Source organism: Rutilus rutilus (genome assembly GCF_951802725.1).
Source record: "Rutilus rutilus genome assembly, chromosome: 21".
Lineage (NCBI taxonomy): Eukaryota > Metazoa > Chordata > Actinopteri > Cypriniformes > Leuciscidae > Rutilus > Rutilus rutilus.
This window is the reverse complement of record NC_140226.1, coordinates 13,282,041-13,302,230: the sequence shown is the minus strand read 5'-3', so window position 1 is coordinate 13,302,230 and position 20,190 is coordinate 13,282,041. Positions and strand designations below refer to the sequence as shown.

Below are 20,190 nucleotides of genomic sequence, written 5' to 3'. Positions count from 1 at the left end.
GCGACCCATTCTTTCACAAATGTTTGTAGGAGCCTACATTGTAGAACAGTGATTCTCAACTGGTGGGTCGCGACCCAAAAGTGGGTCGCAGACCTGTTTTGGGTGGGTCTCGGTAAGCTGGTCAAAAAAAAAAAAAAAAAAAAAAATTTAATTTGCGTCTCATGTTTGATTGGTCTTTTATTTTAAAAAGGGTTTATTTTGACAGGTATTCGTCAGAGACGTGCGGTAGTTTACTATGGTAACCATCGCCATGGTAACCATCCTGTGTTGTTTTGACATTCAGATTCGAGATGGCGAAGCGCAAATATGACCCAAACTATTTAAAAAATGGATTTTCGTACATTGAGGATAAAAATGGACAGAAACCCCAGTGTGTGCTTTGTAGTGAAGTGCTTGCCAATGAGAGCATGAAACCGTCCAAACTGAAGCGGCATTTAGAAACAAAACATCCCGCATCGAAAGACAAGCCGGTGGAGTTTTTTCAAAGACGTCTCCAAGAGCTGAGGGCATCACAAAAGTGTCTGACAGCGTCTTGCTCCAAACAAGAACAAGCTCTTCGGGCATCTTACCTAGTAGCTCACCGCATTGCAAAAGCCAAGAAACCCCACACAGTAGCCGAAGAGCTCATTTTACCTGCTGCAATGGATATGGTAAGAGAGGTGCTGGATCAGTCAGCGGTGGATAAACTGATAACCATACCACTTTCCAATGATACCATAGCTCGGCGGATTGAAGACATGTCTGGTAACATAAAACAACAGACCACAGCCCGCATCCAGGCAAGCCCTTACTATGCCTTACAGATGGACGAATCGACAGATATCGCTAACCATGCCATTTTATTGGTTTATGTGAGGCATGTGTGGGACGGTGATTTGCAAGAACAATTTCTCTGCAGCAGAGACCTCCCTACCACTACAAAAGCAGAGGACATTTTTAACACCCTGGACTTGTATTTGAGCTCACTGGGCCTCAGTTGGGAATATTGTGTGGGAATCACCACTGATGGAGCTGCCTCTATGACCGGGAAACATTCCGGTGTGGTGAAGCGAATTCTGGAGAGGGCACCTAACGCGACGTGGAACCACTGCTTTTTGCACCGAGAAGCGCTGGCGGCTAAGAATATGGTACCTTTACTTGATGAAGCTTTAACAAATGTCATCAAAGTGGTGAACCACATAAAACGGAGTGCAAAAAGTAGCCGTTGCTTTTCACATCTGTGTAAAGACCTGGGCTCTGAGCACATGCAGGTGCTGTATCACTCAGAAGTCCGCTGGTTGTCGAGGGGCAAGGTGTTGTCACGCTTTTACGAACTTAAAACAGAAATCGCCACATTCCTCTCAGAGACTAACTCCCCGTATGCAGAACTATTTGACAACGAAATGTGGCTCGTACGAGTTGCATATCTTGCTGATATTTTTGAGCACCTCAACACATTAAATGTATCGATGCAAGGGAGAGGACACAATATATTTGAACAGTCAGACAAAATTGCTGCGTTCAAGAAAAAGATCTCACTGTGGCTAAATCATTTATCCAAAGACAGACTGGACATGTTTCCCAACTCTTGCCATGAAGCACAGCAGCTGGACAGTGCGGCCAAAAATAACTTGAAACAAACTTTAAGGGCGCATCTCACTAAACTTCAAGCTCGGTTTGACGACTACTTCCCAGAGAAACAAACAACCATGGACTGGATACGCGACCCCTTCAGTATCAATGTGGAAAACATCACGTTGCCAAGCAACGAAGAGCATCAGCTGGTGGACCTGTCATGTGACCTGACGCTGAAAAAGAGATTTGGTAAGCCTTTCCCACTTTTGGTGCAGCGATGTGATGACTGAGTATCCATCCCTCGCCACTTTAGCAGTCAAAACGATCTTACCATTCAGCACAACCTATTTGTGTGAAAGTGGCTTCTCTACCTTGGTCCAGCTCAAGTCAAAGCAGAGAAACAGGTTGGACACTGAGCATGATCTGAGAGTAGCTCTGTCTACTGTCACCCCAGACTTTGAAACTCTTATCAAGAGTAAAGCACATCCCCAATTGTCTCATTAACTTCCACAAATGACCTGGTTAGGTGAAAACTTTAGAAAATTTTGAGAGATTTTGACATTGATTTTATTCACTTTTGTACATGCAGTTGTCATGGTCCTCCTTAGTTTCTTATTAATTTGCTCATAATGCAGCGAAAATATCTTGTTTAGTGGCCTTGTTTATTTTGAGTGATTTTGACATTAATTTTATTCACTTTTGTACATGCAGTTGTCATGGTCCTCCTTAGTTCCTTATTAATTTGCTCTGAATAGAGTAAAAATATCTTGTTATGTGGCCTTATTTATTTAATTAACTTTTGTACATGCGGTTGTCAGGGTCCAGTTACTTATTAATATGCTCTGAAATGCACGTTGTACGGGATAATATATGTATGTATGTAGGGTTATGTTTTTAATAAGATGGTATATGAGTGTTTTCAAGAGTTATTTTTGAAAAATAAATTTTGTTGGTTGAATTCTAAAAAAGTGGGTCGCGACTTAATGACTATGGGAAAATGTGGGTCCCAGGGTGGGACCAGTTGAGAACCCCTGTTGTAGAATGTCTGCATGCCTAGGTGCTTGATTTTATACAACTGTGGCCATAGAAGTGATTGGAACACCTGAATTCAATGATTTGGAGGGGTGTCCCAATACATTTGGTGATAGATAGATAGGCAGATAGGCTAATGAACAAATCTCAATCAGAGTCACAGCATTAAACTTGCACACAAAATATTTCTATAAAAAGTAGAACAGACACTGAAAACATAGTAAAGAACAAAATATTCGCTCTAAAAACAGACATAAAATGCAGCGCATGGGGACTTGAATTTATAAATCGTTTTTAATCGATTAATTTACATTAACCACTGTATCTTGAAGAAGAAAAAAAACAGTGCATGTGAATTGTAGTTAACCCAGCTTTCCACGGACATCAAAACGGGTGGTGGAAGCTCTGCCAAGACCAGACTCTCTCTCTCTCTATTGGGCATGTGAAAATCAAAATGGCAGGGCTAGTTGGCACTCCAGGGATGCACAGAGGCCACGTGTTGGGCATGTGTGAGAGAGAAGCTGCAATGCAGACATACTCTGTTTGTTTTTAGGATTAATGTCCTGTCTCTGCAGGTCTCATGTTTGCACAGCCAGAGAATGAGTGAGGGAGTGAGCAAGAGAAGGGAGAGAGAGGGCAGGTGGTACAAAGGAAGCTACAGTCCATGTCCCTTCCATGAAATACCCTCTCACATGGGCTCAGTTGAGAGGGAAATCCTCCAGAGCATTCCAGGTGTCAGAGGCAGAAGTCTGACACCAGCCAGGATGATGACAAACTCGAGCTGCATGGCAATGATGCTGATATGAGTATCACACTCTGTCTGGAATGGGAATAGAGAGAACGGAACTGGCTGAGGAGGATGAGTGGATAGACATGCATATGTGATATGGGGTTTGTAGACCTCTAAATATCAAATAATGGGGTCATGAGCTCGCCGGCTATTGAGGTTAGGAGTTAGCGCAGCCTGACTCTCATTTTAACACACATATTAGGACAGAAATTACACAATCTGTGTCAGTTACGTCGGTTTGCTCAATGCTGGAATAAAGATCTGGTGACTTTGATAAATGGGAAAAGCTCTTTCCCATTTCTAGGCAGAGCTGGGTTTACAGTAAAGACTGGTTATGGTTGGTTTGGTTCTAACTGTTCTCCAACTTTGTCTTTCTGTTGAAGGTGGTTGACGGACGAATGTAAGTTAGTCGTCATGAAACGGAAGTTGTGAACGCCTTTTCTTCCCTAATGTGACGTATAAGTGAAACGGCTTCTCGAACATTAAAAAATGTAGGTCGGGACTTGATTTTGCCAATTGGGAATTGATTGGATTGTTGCCATTTTCTATTGCTGCGATCTCATGTGATTACAATTAAAGATTTACAAGGGCACATAAGTTAAGAAAAATAATGATGTGAATCATTTATAATAAATACAGCAATATTATTAATAATATAATAAATATCATATAAATATAATATAATAATGAGAAGGGTCATAGCACTTGCATATTGTTGTCCTACTGTTAGTTTAACTGCTTCTATTGTTCTCATGTGTAAGTCACTTTGGATAACAGTGTCTGATAAATGTAAATGTAAATGTATTACATTAAAATAAGAATAGCCCATTCTGATTTCATGGTGACTTTAAAAGGGGGATTCACTGCTCGCAAGATGGACTTTTAATAAGACTTGGCTGCAGTTGAAACACTTTTTTTAATTTAATTGTTCTACATGTTACATGACTAGAGTAAAAAAAAAAAGAAGTCTGTCTGTGAGTGGGAATAAAAATGCTGAAGTTCAATCTATAGGTTTAATAAAATCCCTGGTGCTATGTCAAAAGTGTGTTAATGTGTGTTTTTGTCAATAAAAGTCCATTGGATGATGCAAAATGACAGATTTTCATCACAGGTAACGTGTACATATTTTATGACAAGCATTCATAAAAATCTTCCACTGAAGAAAGAACGAAAGTCTTATAGAAATGACATTAATTGAGTAGCTAGTTCGTTTTTGGGTGAACTGTTCCTTTAAATGATAAGTTTTCCGATTTTCAGCTTTGTACTGTTTTATTTTATTTGTTATTTTTTTTACTATGTCGGTAGTATACACAGTGTTGGGTAAGTTACTCTAAAAAGTAATCAATTACTAGTAAATAACCTCTTCAACAGTTTAATAGATTACTAAAAACTCTTTCTAAAAAGTAATGCATTACTTATTACTAATTATTTACTCTAATGTCGTTTTAAACCCATATGACTTTCATTTTGTCTTATGTATGAGACAAAACATTATTTTTCTTAATGACTGCTTTTAGAATATAATGAAATTAAAGGAGAAGTGGGCCTGTCAAACAGCACAAAAGCACCATAAAATAGCATAAAAATAGGTGGGCTTTATTCCTCTTCTGAAAGACTTTAAATTTCATCATAATATGTCTTAAGAAGACAGGTGTACCTATAAGGCTTCTTCAGTAGATTAACCAGCAAGATATTCTTCTAATCAACAAACTACAACATCAACTAGACCAGCATAAACCAGCTTGGACCATCATGGAAATTCATTTTCATATTTTCAGCAGGGCATGTCTTAATATAAACCATGCATAATTTGAAAAGTGAGCAGAGACACACGGCTTCCTCATGGAAATGCTGCATTTGTTTTCTCGCCTTCCAATTCCATCTTCAAAACAATGCTGCAGACATTCGTAAAATTAAACCTGAAGGTCCTTACTGCGCCCTCTCAACTCCCATCAGCATCTGCCGGTGACAATACGTGTGAACCACGAGCCATGAAATGAAATAATAAAGACATGTGGCCTTGAAGGCAGGCTTGTTAAGAGCACATTTCACAAATTTGCACTGGTACATTCACAATAATTCGGTCGAAACTCTTCCTATATGCTCGTAACAAATCTTTGATCACATCAAGAGCTACATTATGTATGACAGTGTCTTGCACTTACAGAGCTGGTGTCTTCATTTGCTTAGCCACATATTTATGTTTATTTCAAACATAAGCTACAACATGTCGTCCTCAAATATCACCCGACCAACACAAACAGGAACAAAATCAAGGTCTTTTCTTCCACCGCTTTGAGCTGGCTTCCATAACTGGTTAAAGGCACGCAAACAATCACATTAACGGGTTTGTGTGCTCTGTGCATCTTTAAAAAGGTTAGGCATTAATAATAAATAATTTGGACTTCAGGCTTTATCGGTACACATCGTCCTTGACAAGCGCTTTTGATTGTAATCATTCACCTGCCCTTCACAGAAACCTCCGAAAAATCACCCAGGATATAATAGATATGGTGCTAAAGGGTACTGCTTGCAAATGGATTAAAAGAGGGGAGAAGCAACCATTTAACCTGGAGGATATGGGATATAATCATTATATTTTAAGAGCTTTGTTTTGCTTTACTAAGGTGAAAAGAAAATGCTGGCTGCATAAACTTCAATATCAAACCGAAGCCTTGGTTGCTTGGTTGCGAAAAATTGCACAATGCACAACTTTATGCAAATAAGGTCTTTATGCAAAAAAACGTCTGTCATAAATGTCGATGGTGTTTATATTACATTGTTACAGTACATATTACTATATTTAATTCAGATTTCAAATGCAATTTGAGCAGATTTTGTCCATCTGCACTGTTTTATAAAGGATCATATTATGTCCTTTTGCAAAGTCTTGATGTAGTTTTTTGGGGGTCTGCAAGAATAGGTTTTCATGCTTGAATGTTAAAAAAACTAAATTTTCAAATATTTCACATTATTGCTGCACTTCTCTTCCCAGTCTGTCAGTAACGCTCTGTTTAGTTTCCTGTCTCTATGGCTACGTTCACACTGTCATTCCCAATATGATTATTTGTGTATCTGATTGGAATCTGATCTAAAATGATTGATGTCCAAACTGTGTATCGCAACTGTTCAGATCCGATTTGTGTGTCCATGCCGTTCTTTAGTTTTCCGGAATATCTGCATTGGTTTCTATGGGTGCGTCTCAATCAACTCCCAAGCTTGTGAAACAGTATAGGCTGGTGTGCCGTCTCTGTCCCGGTTTCAAAACATTTCTCTGTTATATTGTCATTTTATGCTCGTCCGGCACTTTGCAACAACAACCTTGTTTCTGCAGTGACTTTCAGCATGTTTCCTACAACGAAATTTGTAAGTTTTACATGACGTGAGAAAGTCACATAAGCCACACGAAATCTGTTACGAGCAGTCAGATAGAAACGGATTTTCATAAATGCTATTTGATTTCAAACCACATATGAAAGTAGCTCGAAACGGATTTGTAAAAAAAAATTCATTTCAATCGGATATGCACAAAAATCGGATTTGGACTAACAGTCTGAACATAGGCCACGAAGCCCCTCCTTCCAAAAAATAAAATTATCTCTGATTGGTCAGCTGGATTAGTGTGTTATGTGATTGGTCAGCCATTTTGTGCGCGTTTCAGAAATGTTACACCTAGACCCGGGGTGGAAAAAACAGCATTTCTTAGACATGGCGACAATACGCTACTACTACAACAACTCGCTCCCTTTTTTTGTGTATGTTTTGAGTCGGAATAATTTAATTGAGGAATATTGTGAAATGTAGGTTCCCAGAAGAAAACGTAAGACTATTTCAGGGGGGTTCAGAAACAGTGCTCACTGAGTTATACCTTTGGAGTGGGCTTTGTGCTTTGTTTAAAACATGACTGCACTGCATCTAACTGTCTTTGAATGCAAGAATGCATTTCTAATATGACTGTGCAAGATATGTCTAAATAATACTCATGAGTCAGATTTATAAGGGTTAGAACGTGTCCCTCCCACTTCAGATACTCCCTAGAATAAAAAATATTGACAGGGATGTAAAGGCATAGGAAAGCTGCAAGCAAGCATAAGCTGTATGTGAACCATGTATCATGGTGAGTTCACATAATGCTCAGTTAGAGCTCAATGTCAGCTTCCATTCATCTTACCTCTCTCCCTGGCCACATCGGCTCCTCTGGGACGGAGTTCATGCTTGATTGATACTTCTTTAAAGAAGATGTCTTAAAGCCTGGTCTGAGGGGCACGCTTTCATTCCAACAAAACCAAATGGACTTGAAGGTGTTGGTATTATGTTTATGGCATTTAATGGATTACAGTACATAACACAATGTAAAAAAAAAATCCCACTAGTGACAAGCCAGAATCCAATTTATTTTCAGTGCTCCTATTGAACGTATCAGAAATACCTTCAGGAATGTCAAACATGTCCTGAGAGTTGCAGTTTTCAGAGGGAGAATGTTATTATTCTGTGATTGTGGTGTGATACTCTCATTCTTGGGAGCTTTTCTTAGTGTGTCTGATTAAATTTGAGATCTCTTAGGATGCGTGACATGACTGTGTCCTCACTTTTCACCTCGCTCTATCTCTTCTCTTTCTACCTCACTCTCTCTCTTTCTCACACTTACTCTGTCCCATGCTGTTTTTGGATAAAGCAGAGGCTGGAATAGCTCATGAAATGCTCTACTTCCCCCTGACACTTTTAGAAATGGCAGTGAAATTTCATAAATATTCATGTTCCACCACTGCTTCATTGTGCTGCACATCTACAGGGGTGATAGAGAGAGAGGTTTTCTATTAGCGGCCTTTCTGCTCAGATAATGTTAGGTTCTAAAGAGAAGCGTTTTGGAAACTGGCTACACTGGCTCCAATCAAGAATGACAGGAAAGAGAAGGAGCAAGGCCGAGAGGAAAGGACAGAAAAAACGTGAGTCACAAAAGCGATCAAGCGGACTCAAATAAATCGCTTGAGACATAACAATGTTCATGCTGACTTCTGCAGAGAGTCCAGCAGTTATAATCTGAAATGATCATGCAGTGCCCTTTATCAGCCAAACTCTTCCATGTAGCGAAGATTTTCGGTTTGATTGAAAATTTGCTTTTAGTCAAAGAGATAAGTCACCCCCAAAAAAATTTCAATTATTTTTCTCATTACTATTTTCATGTTGTTCCAAACCTGACTTTCCAAAAATGACTTTCTTTCTTCTGCAGAGCACACACAAAATAAATATATATATTGAAGAAACAACACTGAAACCCATTTACTTTCATTGCATAGAACATAGTCTTTAGAGCCTGTAATACAGAAACATCCTACTAATCATATCCTATCTGTTTGGTACGGAAGCATATTGCATTCACTTGAGGAAAAATAATCGACTCTGTTTTTCTGAATTAACGAGTTAATTATCTCAGAATTACGAGAACATTTTTCATGAATAAAAAGTTTTTGCTCTATTTTTCTGAATTATTGAGTTAATTATCTCAGAATTATGAGATCAGTTTTCATAAAAAAATATTTTATTCTGTTTTTCTGAATTAACGAGTTAATTATCTCAGAATTACGAGATCATTTTTAATGAATAAAAGTTTTTGCTCTGTTTTTCTGAATTATTGAGTTAATTATCTCAGAATTATGAGATCATTTTCATAAAAAAATATTTTGTTCTGTTTTTCTGAATTAACGAGTTAATTATCTCAGAATTACGAGATCATTTTTAATGAATAAAAGTTTTTGCTCTGTTTTTCTGAATTATTGAGTTAATTATCTCAGAATTATGAGATAATTAAGTCATTAATTCAGAAAAACAGAGCAAATATTTTGTATGAAAAATGATCTCATAATTCTGAGATAATTAACTCAATAATTCAGAAAAACAGAGCAAATACATTTTATTTCAAGAAAAATGTATCTCATAATTTTGAGATAATTAAGTAATTAATTCAGAAAAACAGCAAAAACATTTTATTCATGAAAAATTATCTCGTAATTCTGAGATAATTAACTCGTTAATTCAGAAAAACAGAGTAGATTATTTTTCCTCAAGTGAATGCAATACGCTTCCATTTCACTTTGGAAATACAACTTTTTCAAATCTTAAGTCAATAATTAAGATAGGAAATTTCTGTAATACAGGTCCAGAATGTCTTCTTTTGTGTTCCACAGTGAATTATGAGAGATTTTTTTATTTTATTTTTATTATCCCTTTAAGTGATATTATATTGATAAAAAACACAAAAGACAAAAAAGAGACCAGAACAATATTTAAAGACCATAATATCATAAGCTGACGTCCGAAACTGAATATGTCCCTACCATATTGTATGTGATAAACAGTACAACAAAAGAGTAGTATGTCCAAATTAGGGGTTGAACGACTTCAGATTTTTTGGAAGTTGACATTTACAGTGCTATGCATAAGTTTAGACACCCATGCTAAAGTTGACTAAAAAGAGGAATAAAAAATCATCTTTTGGAAATTGAACTTAATGCCTAAATTTAAAAAAATAGGAAAAATCCAACCTTTAAGGACACCAATTTTCTTTGTGAATGAATAATGTATCGTAAATAAATAAATGTTCTTCCTTAAAATACAGGGTGCATAAGTTTGGACAACCCTATGTTAAATTCCCATAGAGGCAGGCAGATTTTTATTTTTAAGTATTTTTAAAAAAAATTTTTTAGGATACTATGCATCCTGATAAAGTTCCCTTGGCCTTTGGAATTAAAATAGCCCCACATCATCACATAGCCTTCACCATACCTAGAGATTGGCATGGGGTACTCTCCATAAGATCATCTCTCAATGCAAATCAAACTAGCTATTAGGCTAACTGAAATAAAACCATGCCAATCTCTAGGTATGGTGAAGGCTATGTGATGATGTGGGGCTATTTTAATTCCAAAGGCCAAGGGAACTTTATCAGGATGCATAGTATCCTGGATCCATGAAGTAACTGGCCTTTAAAAATAAAAATCTGCCTGCCTCTATGGGAATTTATCATAGGGGTGTCCAAACTTATGCACCCTGTATTTTAAGGAAGAACATTTATTTATTTACGATGCATTATTCATTCACAAAGAAAATTGGTGTCCTTAAAGGTTGGATTTTTCCTAATTTTTTAAATTAAGGTATTAAGTTCAGTTTCCAAAAGATGATTTTTTATTCCTCTTTTTAGTCAACTTTAGTATGGGTGTCTAAACTTATGCATAGCACTGTATGTGATGGAAATCGAATCGACGTCAACTATTTGCTGATGACGTCATTAATGAACAAATAAGCCTGAATATCGAGCTGAGACTCGAACGCGGGTTTTCTTGTGCACATCTATGGCATATAAGACTCAGACAGCGCTGCTCACAAGGCTATTGTTCCTACACAACGGCTTATTTTTAACAGTTCTTTTATCTTTGGGTCATTATATTTCTCACAGATTTCTGCTTGTTTTAAATAAATAAATAAACTATAAAGTAGCTCAGTAAAGATTACATTTAATGCATTAGTGAGAGAGCGAATTTAATTATTTCGAATGTGAGAGAACGAATGTGAATTAATTCTACTTGGACTTCAAAGATTTATTATCCTGTTGCGCCATCTATAGGCCATGATCAGCGACTAGTCGATGTCAAAAAAAAAAAGCGTCATGGTAGAGCATTAAAGTCAAATAGTCTGTGCAACCCCCAGTCCGAATACATTGGGCCACATTTACTAAACAGGGCTGCGTTTCCCAAAAGCATCGTAAGCCTAAATTGATCGTAGAGACCATTGGTGGCAATTGTTCTATGATCAACATAGACTTAAGATGCTTTTAGGAAACGCAGCCCAGGGCAAATTAGCCTGTGAGTGCAAATCAAAAAAGCACAGATTGGAGTGGAAAAGAACTTTCCGTGTGTTTCCGAACACAGACGCAGCCGGATCATAGTGACCAACGCAATCTACCAAGAGCAGCTCAAATTACTGCATAGCAATATGCTAAAAACACCGTAAAAAACACATAACAATGCCCTGGCAATTGGACCTTAACAACCACATACTGCAAAAACGTGCTGGCAACTACCTGACACCCTAGAAACTGCATAGCAACATGTAAAAACACAAACACACCCACAAAACACATTAGAACACCTTAGAACAACTATACAGCCATCACAACCGTCATGGCGGTGACTTTTACATAGACAGCGACACATTTTCTTCAGGAAGTTTAAAATCTAGTTAGGTTTATTACTGATTAAAAAAGTCTGATCATTTAGAAAAGTACATACCTCACCTTAACACTCCCTAATCCTAAACATGAGCAATGGACATAGTTATGCCTGCTTTGGGGAAACACCACTAAATAGTACACACACACAAAAAAAGACTTATTAAATTCTAAAAAGCCATCTTCAATTCCACAGTTTTTATTAACCAAACAATAGAACAATGGGAGAAAATCTGAAGTTATCTTTCCAAAGCTAACCTCACCTGTGGTAAATGATTCAGAATGTACACTAAATTGGGGATATCTTGTCCAGGAATTGTTCTCCAATTTATTGAACATCTATTATGAAAAATAAGTTTGTTTTCAGTCACCATGACATGAAAAAAAAAAAATATATATATATATATACATTGTTCCCTTATTACTGTTTCATGATTCACAAGCATACAAGCATCCATGTGATGGAATACAATGACAAATGTGCAGGATCAGAGAGAGAGAAATTCAGAATGTAAAATAAAGAAAATGTGTTCATAATGCTAAGTACTGCTGTCTGACTCAATGTTTGTTGTATCGACGTCGAGTTGTTGCAAACAAAACACAAAAGCATAACCCAAAATAAACTTAGTTGAACGATCTGGGGTTTTGAAAGCTGGGTAGATGAATTTGAATTGGAAAACTGAATAGAAAATGCTTTTTTTTTTAAAAAGATTTTAGTTAAGGTATCAAACAGGATGCAGTATTATATATTGCAATTTGAATTTGAATGTAAGTAATGTAAATATGAGAAATTAGAATTAAACTGAAAATAAATTAATTGTAAATAAAATGTAACTAGAAAGTAAATGTAACTAGAAAGCAAAGACTGTAGATGGACCGACGGACGGATGGATGGATGGCATACACAGACAAATAGTCAATCAGCAAATTCCTTTTCCTGTCATTCCAGTTGAAAATCCAATTAAAGTTCCTGATTATTAAATTCAATTCATTTCAAATTCAAACTGAAGAATTAAAGTATTTTAGTGCAATTGTCTCTTGGTAGAAGAAAGCCAAATTCATCAGATTTGAACATTTTAACATGTAAATATGTCATTTAAAGTGTTATCAATAAAATGACTGAATCAGAGAGTCATGCAGTTCTGTGGTCATTTGTGGTTGTGAGCCATTGCTCTGATGTAAGAGGAATCTCATTCGTCTCTGCCTGCAGTCTGTCCAGCAGTTCTGGTTCAGTACTGATTTTCTATCGATCTTCTGCCTCTTTCAGAGCTCACAAGACACTACGATAAGTCTCGCTGGACCCCCCAACCATCTTTCTGTTTTTAGGGCCCTGCTTTTTGCCCAGGGGACTGAATGTGTGTTAAATCATTCCTGACCGGTCATTGATATAGAATATGTCAAGATCTCTCCTCTCTATTTCATTTGGGACATTGATTTAAGCCAGGTGAAAATCTGTCTCACTAAATAATTTGTATTGCTCCTCTGTCTTTGGGATATCCTTATTTTCTTTTCATCAGATTAGAGACCTGGCACTGCTCAAAGGACTGTAGGTTACTTGGTGTTGAAGTGTTCCCAGAGATTTCAACGTAATAAGCAGATCTATTATGCAAAAGGCCTAATCACAACGCTTGGTATCAAAACCAGAATCTATGCATGGCTGGGAACAATAGAAAGAAAAAAAAACATTATTTGTTGAAATACTGTTGTCTGTAGCATTTGCAGAAAGGAAAAGGAAATATTCCACAAGATTATCCAAAACTGAATGTCATACAAAGCTAAGTCAGCCCTGAATCTACAACCATCTACATAATGACATCCTGCAGACTTCACAGAGATTATTCCAGACTAACACAGGTTTAAATGAATACTTTTCAGCACAAAATGACAATTATTTTATTATTTACTCACTCTCATTTTATACCAAATGCATATGCTGGTATTTTTTCCCATAGAACAAAACAAAACAAAAAACATTGAAGTATCTTGCCATACGACTGTCAGTGTCAAACCCTAAAAACAACAAAAAAGCACTACAATTAAATCAAAAGTATAGCCTATACAAGTCTTCTGAAGGTCTGCGTGAGAAACAGACTGAATTTAATTAATTAATTTATTCCATAATCAGAAGTGGTCAATAATGGAGATAAAGGGCCGTATTTTAACGATCCAAGCGCATTGTCTAAAACGCATGGCGCAATTGCACTTTCGAATCCACTTTTGCTACTTTAACGACGGGAAAAATGGTAGGTGCATGTGGCGCTTGGTCTAAAAGAGTTGTCCCTATTCTCTTATGGCTCGTTTCCACTGAGTGGTACGGTATGGTAAGGTACGGTACAGTACAGTACGGTACGGTTCGGGTCAGTAAACCATGAATCGGCTTGCGTTTCCACTGCCAACAGTACCCTTACTTGATAGGCGTGGTGTAGCCTATGCCGGAAAGAAGCGATCAACGTCATTTTCGCGTTGACATAAACAACAATGGATGACATACAGCAGATCTTGTTCTTGCTTCTCGACATGTTTGTCACAAGAAGTCAAGCGCCGACATTAGGCGTTTCTCAATACCAAGTACACAAAGTTCGGACTTGCCAAGTCCGTCTCAGGAGAATGACTCCCGAGGACGCGAGTCCGGTAATTCTGCAAATGGAACAGCGTGTTCTTCAAAGCGTCGCTCAGCTGGCTCTGCTACTCCGGTTATCTCTGTATGTATATTTTAGGCAACAATAAAACTAAATATGTTATAAAACACCACTCTGCCTCTTTTCGTTTTCATTTAAAGAAATCTTAAACATTATAGCCACACAAATGTGGTTCAGGCAACGCGTATTGATTATATTCACTGCATGTAACATTAGCCTATTTATAACAAAACGAAATATAAAACACAACCCTGCCTCTTTTCGTTTAAATAAAATATAAAAATTTTAATATAGTCCAGGCAATAAGTGCATTTGTACTAAACAACAGATGTTGCAGTAAACAACATTACAAATGACAAAATGACAAAACTCAACCCAGTCTCTCTTTGTTAAATTTCAGTTTTATCAATATTAGCCATTATAAAAGTATAAGTAAAAGGTACAAGAAGCTATATAATATGAAATAAAGCAAACAATTCAGTCAAACATACAAAGTCAGCGCTCTAGTCTAACCTTACAATGGTAAAGTTAAATAGCCTAAATATTTGAAGTTATGAAACTTCACTTAGCCCTGAGCCAAAACGATTGGCCAGGGAACAAATGATAGGTTCACGAGACCAAATATCGGCGAATTAAGACGAATTATATCTCATGTTTAACCACTACTGAGACGTCAGAGTCAGCGGCAAACGTCAGAACGACTAGCCTAACTACATGAGCGCCGAGCGCCCGGTGATCGCCTGGATCTCACAACCTGGATCAAAATTTCATAAATCTTTATAAATAAACCACAGTTTTGAGCTTTAAACAACTACATTCTCGCCTGAAAAACTTAAAACTACATTTCCTGACACTGTATGTTAAAAAAATGGCGCTTCTTATGTTCTCATTCCCCTTGTAGCACACGCAAGTGACGATACTCTGTCAACCAATCAACATTCTGCAGTGAGTCTAGCTCCACCCTTTAGTACCGTACCACTGTGATAGGTACCCCAACGGAAGGGTACCGAAAAAGTGGTACCGCTCGGTGGAAACGAGCCATTAATGAGTAATGGGTGTGTTTTGGGCGTAACGTGAAATAAACCAACCAGAGTTTCATCTCCCATTCCCTTTAAAAGCCAGTTGCACTCGTGCCTTGGCGGATCGCTATTTATATGACGGAATTTACAAGCAGAAAGACTGAATGCTTCTCCAGAGCGCAAACGGATCTGCTTGTGCTCGAGGTTAAAGAGCACGAGCAGACCATCTACGGGACAAGCTGGATTCCACCATATCTTTATGTACACAATATTAATCTTTTACATTATAATCCTTTTATTTTTAATATTTGGCTAGTTTGTGTGCTGCTGCCAATCCCTTTGTGTGTAATAAGCAGTGTACGCGCGTTGTGGACCCGCCTATAGGCGCACATTAGCCTACTAACGAGCTCTTTAAATAACCAAAAAAAAAGAACAAAAAATAAATAAGTTTTCACACCAGTGCTTGGCCGCATAAATAGGAGCAAATGCAACAACGTGGCGCAGGAACTGAAAATGATAACTGCGTCGGACTGAAACTAGCAAAAAACACTTGCGTCGCGCTTGGCGCTGCATTGCGCTGGGTGTATGATAGGGCCCAAAGTTAATAATATTAATGTGATCTAACATGAGGACCTTATGAAGTCTTCATCTCATGTGAATGTACATCATTTTAAAGAAAATAGCATGTTCAGTACTATTATGACTCAAATATTACTGACTGTATATTTAATATTTGTTAGATTCCCATGCTTTTCTATGACTTTGGTGTAGTTTACATAATTTCCGTGCCACTGTTCACCTCACAAAAGAAGTGAAGGTAATATAACACATTTAAATGATACACTCTGCAATTAAATCAGAAACTGCTCACAGTGAATCCATTATTAGGCCTTCAAGTGGTGCGGATAATGATACCTCAGTCTGGCTAACTCATTACTAACCATTTAAGGCAATAACACAGATCCAGAAAAAAAGAAATGCATTATGATGTGGCTGTCTTGATCAAACACATCATAGCAGTTTAAATGTTGTGCAAACTCTAGTTTAGAGACCTTTTCTAAATGAATATGGGGACATTTTTTATTATTATTATTATTATTATTATTATCATTATTATTATAAATTAATGTAATATTTTTAATGTATATACACTCACCTAAAGGATTATTAGGAACACCTGTTCAATTTCTCATTAATGCAATTATCTAATCAACCAATCACATGGCAGTTGCTTCAATGCATTTAGGGGTGTGGTCCTGGTCAAGACAATCTCCTGAACTCCAAACTGAATGTCAGAATGGGAAAGAAAGGTGATTTAAGCAATTTTGAGCGTGGCATGGTTGTTGGTGCCAGACGGGCCGGTCTGAGTATTTCACAATCTGCTCAGTTACTGGGATTTTCACGCACAACCATTTCTAGGGTTTACAAAGAATGGTGTGAAAAGGGAAAAACATCCAGTATGCGGCAGTCCTGTGGGCGAAAATGCCTTGTTGATGCTAGAGGTCAGAGGAGAATGGGCCGACTGATTCAAGCTGATAGAAGAGCAACTTTGACTGAAATAACCACTCGTTACAACCGAAGTATGCAGCAAAGCATTTGTGAAGCCACAACACGCACAACCTTGAGGCGGATGGGCTACAACAGCAGAAGACCCCACCGGGTACCACTCATCTCCACTACAAATAGGAAAAAGAGGCTACAATTTGCACAAGCTCACCAAAATTGGACAGTTGAAGACTGGAAAAATGTTGCCTGGTCTGATGAGTCTCGATTTCTGTTGAGACATTCAGATGGTAGAGTCAGAATTTTGCGTAAACAGAATGAAAACATGGATCCATCATGCCTTGTTACCACTGTGCAGGCTGGTGGTGGTGGTGTAATGGTGTGGGGGATGTTTTCTTGGCACACTTTAGGCCCCTTAGTGCCAATTGGGCATCGTTTAAATGCCACGGCCTACCTGAGCATTGTTTCTGACCATGTCCATCCCTTTATGACCACCATGTACCCATCCACTGATGGCTACTTCCAGCAGGATAATGCACCATGTCACAAAGCTTGAATCATTTCAAATTGGTTTCTTGAACATGACAATGAGTTCACTGTACTAAAATGGCCCCCACAGTCAGCAGATCTCAACCCAATAGAGCATCTTTGGGATGTGGTGGAACGGGAGCTTCGTGCCCTGGATGTGCATCCCACAAATCTCCATCAACTGCAAAATGCTATCCTATCAATATGGGCCAACATTTCTAAAGAATGCTTTCAGCACCTTGTTGAATCAATGCCACGTAGAATTAAGGCAGTTCTGAAGGCGAAAGGGGGTCAAACACAGTATTAGTATGGTGTTCCTAATAATCCTTTAGGTGAGTGTATACTGTATATACAGTTTTGAAATGACATAAGGGTGTGTAAATAATGAGTAAATAACCTTTTTAACTCTGCTTTGCATCTTTTCTTGTCTTATTTCTCATCTTTACTATTTCAGTATACCTGTCCACACGTGCCATTCTGTCTCACTCTACAAAAAGCTCCTCATTGGACCTAAAAAACACTCATCTGATGTAGTAAAACACCTCAATCTCAGAGGAGCTCGGGGCAATGGGCTGTAGGAAAATGATCATGATACATGTTCCTAGAGAGCATTGCTTTAGAAATAGCACATTCGATAAACGGTAAGAGAGATAGGATGAAGACATCACGGTATTGATGACTGACATTTACAGTAGCTAATGGGGCTTTAGACATCAAGTTAGTTTCAATAGAGGTGATTTTTTTTTATTTGATTAACTATGAATAACATGCAGCTCTTTTCATGCAGAGATAGCTTGTAGTAATACAGTGACTTAAACACTGATCAATGCTATCTCATGACCAATTCGTGCAAATTTGAGTGAGTACGAGGTGGCTAGTTTAGGGGCAGGTCATTCATACAAATTGGTAATTTAGCAAAAATCTTTTGTATTAGCCACCTTGTAAAAATATGAATTGATTGGGTTAAACTATTATATGCAGTTGCTTCGAAATGTCTCCTTATGTGACAGTTACAAAGACTTGACGGAAGACTTTGTTTGGTTCAGTCGATGGACGTTTAGAAAATTGTGCAAATGTCAGTAATCAAACTAGCCAAAAGAAAAACGAATGAATCGGTTACATTTTCACACCTTTACTCTGAAATAATGCTGCGTAGCTCTATTCACCCTTCTGTTCCCATCATGCACAGTTTTTCTCTTTGAGATGCACTGCAGACCTGCTGTTCGGAGAAATATGCCGACATAAAAATGATCAAGCGCAGCTAAGTGCTCCCTTCTACCTCCTCAGTATCCAGTGCATCCATTATCACTAACCTTGACCTTTCCTTGCTGCGTTCTCACTGTCAGAATTCAGTTTAGGTGCATTTTAACTGCATGGTAATCGAGAGCAATAAAGACAAGTGGTCATACTAAGTTTGCGTGAGGTTCTTCAAACTCCACTGGTTTAATACATCGCTCTCGAATGGTTTCCCTCTTTGTGTAGTATTCTCAGATAGTGTTTCTGCACAGCATGAGCTCTTAAAGCTGTCACTGAAGGACTGTGATAAATGATTGCACTGTACTAATAAACTGAGTCTGTCTTTTACAGAACGTCTCCACCTGCACAAATGCTCCACACCTCCTCTCGTTTTCACCTACAGACCTAAACCGGTGACATCCCCATCCATTAATCATATGGTAGAGAGAGAGAGAGAGAGAGAGAGAGAATGTTATGTTTAAGAGAGATTATTTGAGAAACGTGAATAATGTATTTAAAGGTTACATATTATGCAACTTTTCACAAGATATAAAATAAATCTATGGTGTCCCCGGAATGTGTCTGTGAAATTTCAGCTCAAAATACCCCCCAGATCATTTATTATAGTTTGTCAAATTTTCCCCTTTTTTGGGTGTGAGCAAAAACATGCCATTTTAGTGTGCGTCACTTTAAATGTAAATGAGCTGCTGCTCCCCGCCTCCGTTCAGAAGACGGCCGATCCTTTACACGAGCTTCGGATACACCATAACAAAATGTGAAGTTTACTCATCCAAAATCTCAGTTTTTAGACTGAACCTGGACGTTTCTGAATTGTTAGTTGATACATATATGTAGTTGTTGTGGAGTTACATTAATTCATCTCATCGACTTGCCTGCACCGTCATGTTTAACTTTCACACAAGTTGACACAGTTCCCTGAGCAGAGATGGCAAAAGTACTCACTTCCCGTACTCAAGTAGAAGTACAGATACTTGTGTTAAAAAATACTCTGATAAAAGTAGAAGTACTGATTTACCTTCTTTACTCAAGTAAAAGTAACAAAGTATAGGCTTGGAAATTTACTTAAAGTATAAAAATAAAAGTAGCCTTGGGAATGACAACCATTTTTTATGCACAGCTACCTGGACCACACATGTTATTAGAGTGCAAGCTGAGAAACTTAAGTGGATTTGGAAAAAAGGTTCTTTATATGCCATTGCCTACATTTTAAATGGATGTCTGCCAATAGGCCTAAAACATCACATAGCCTATATGATTATTGTGACTGACTGGGACTCCAGGTTAATAAGATTCTGACTGAGTAGCAAGATATGAATTCAATTGTGATTCTGTGAGAATTCACAGATCCAGTTTCTCTTTTTTAATCTTCACCCTTAAAGGGATACTCCACTTTTTTCGGAAATATGCTCATTTTACAACTCCCCCAGAGTTAAACAGATGAGTTTTACCGTTTTAGAATCCATTCAGCCGAACTCCGGGTCTGACAGTACCACTTTTAGCATAGCTTAGCATAGATCATTGATTCAGACGAGTCCAGTAGGATTTCTTTCAAAATTACCAAAGAGTTTCAATATTTTTCCTATTTAAAACTTGACTCTTCTGTAGTTAAACCGTGTACTAAGATCGACGGAAAATGAACATTTA

The 20,190-nt window shown here is 37.8% G+C and overlaps 1 protein-coding gene across 1 annotated transcript; it reads left to right on the top strand.

Annotated features, from left to right (window-relative positions):
• Positions 1–290: 290 nt before the first annotated feature.
• LOC311281326 (protein FAM200B-like) lies at positions 291–1,844 on the top strand (the record flags this gene model as incomplete). Its single annotated transcript, XM_084394169.1, has 1 exon — positions 291–1,844. One exon carries the CDS (start codon positions 291–293, stop codon positions 1,842–1,844), a length of 1,554 nt encoding a protein of 517 aa, XP_084250295.1.
• Between the last annotated feature and the right edge of the window lie 18,346 nt (positions 1,845–20,190).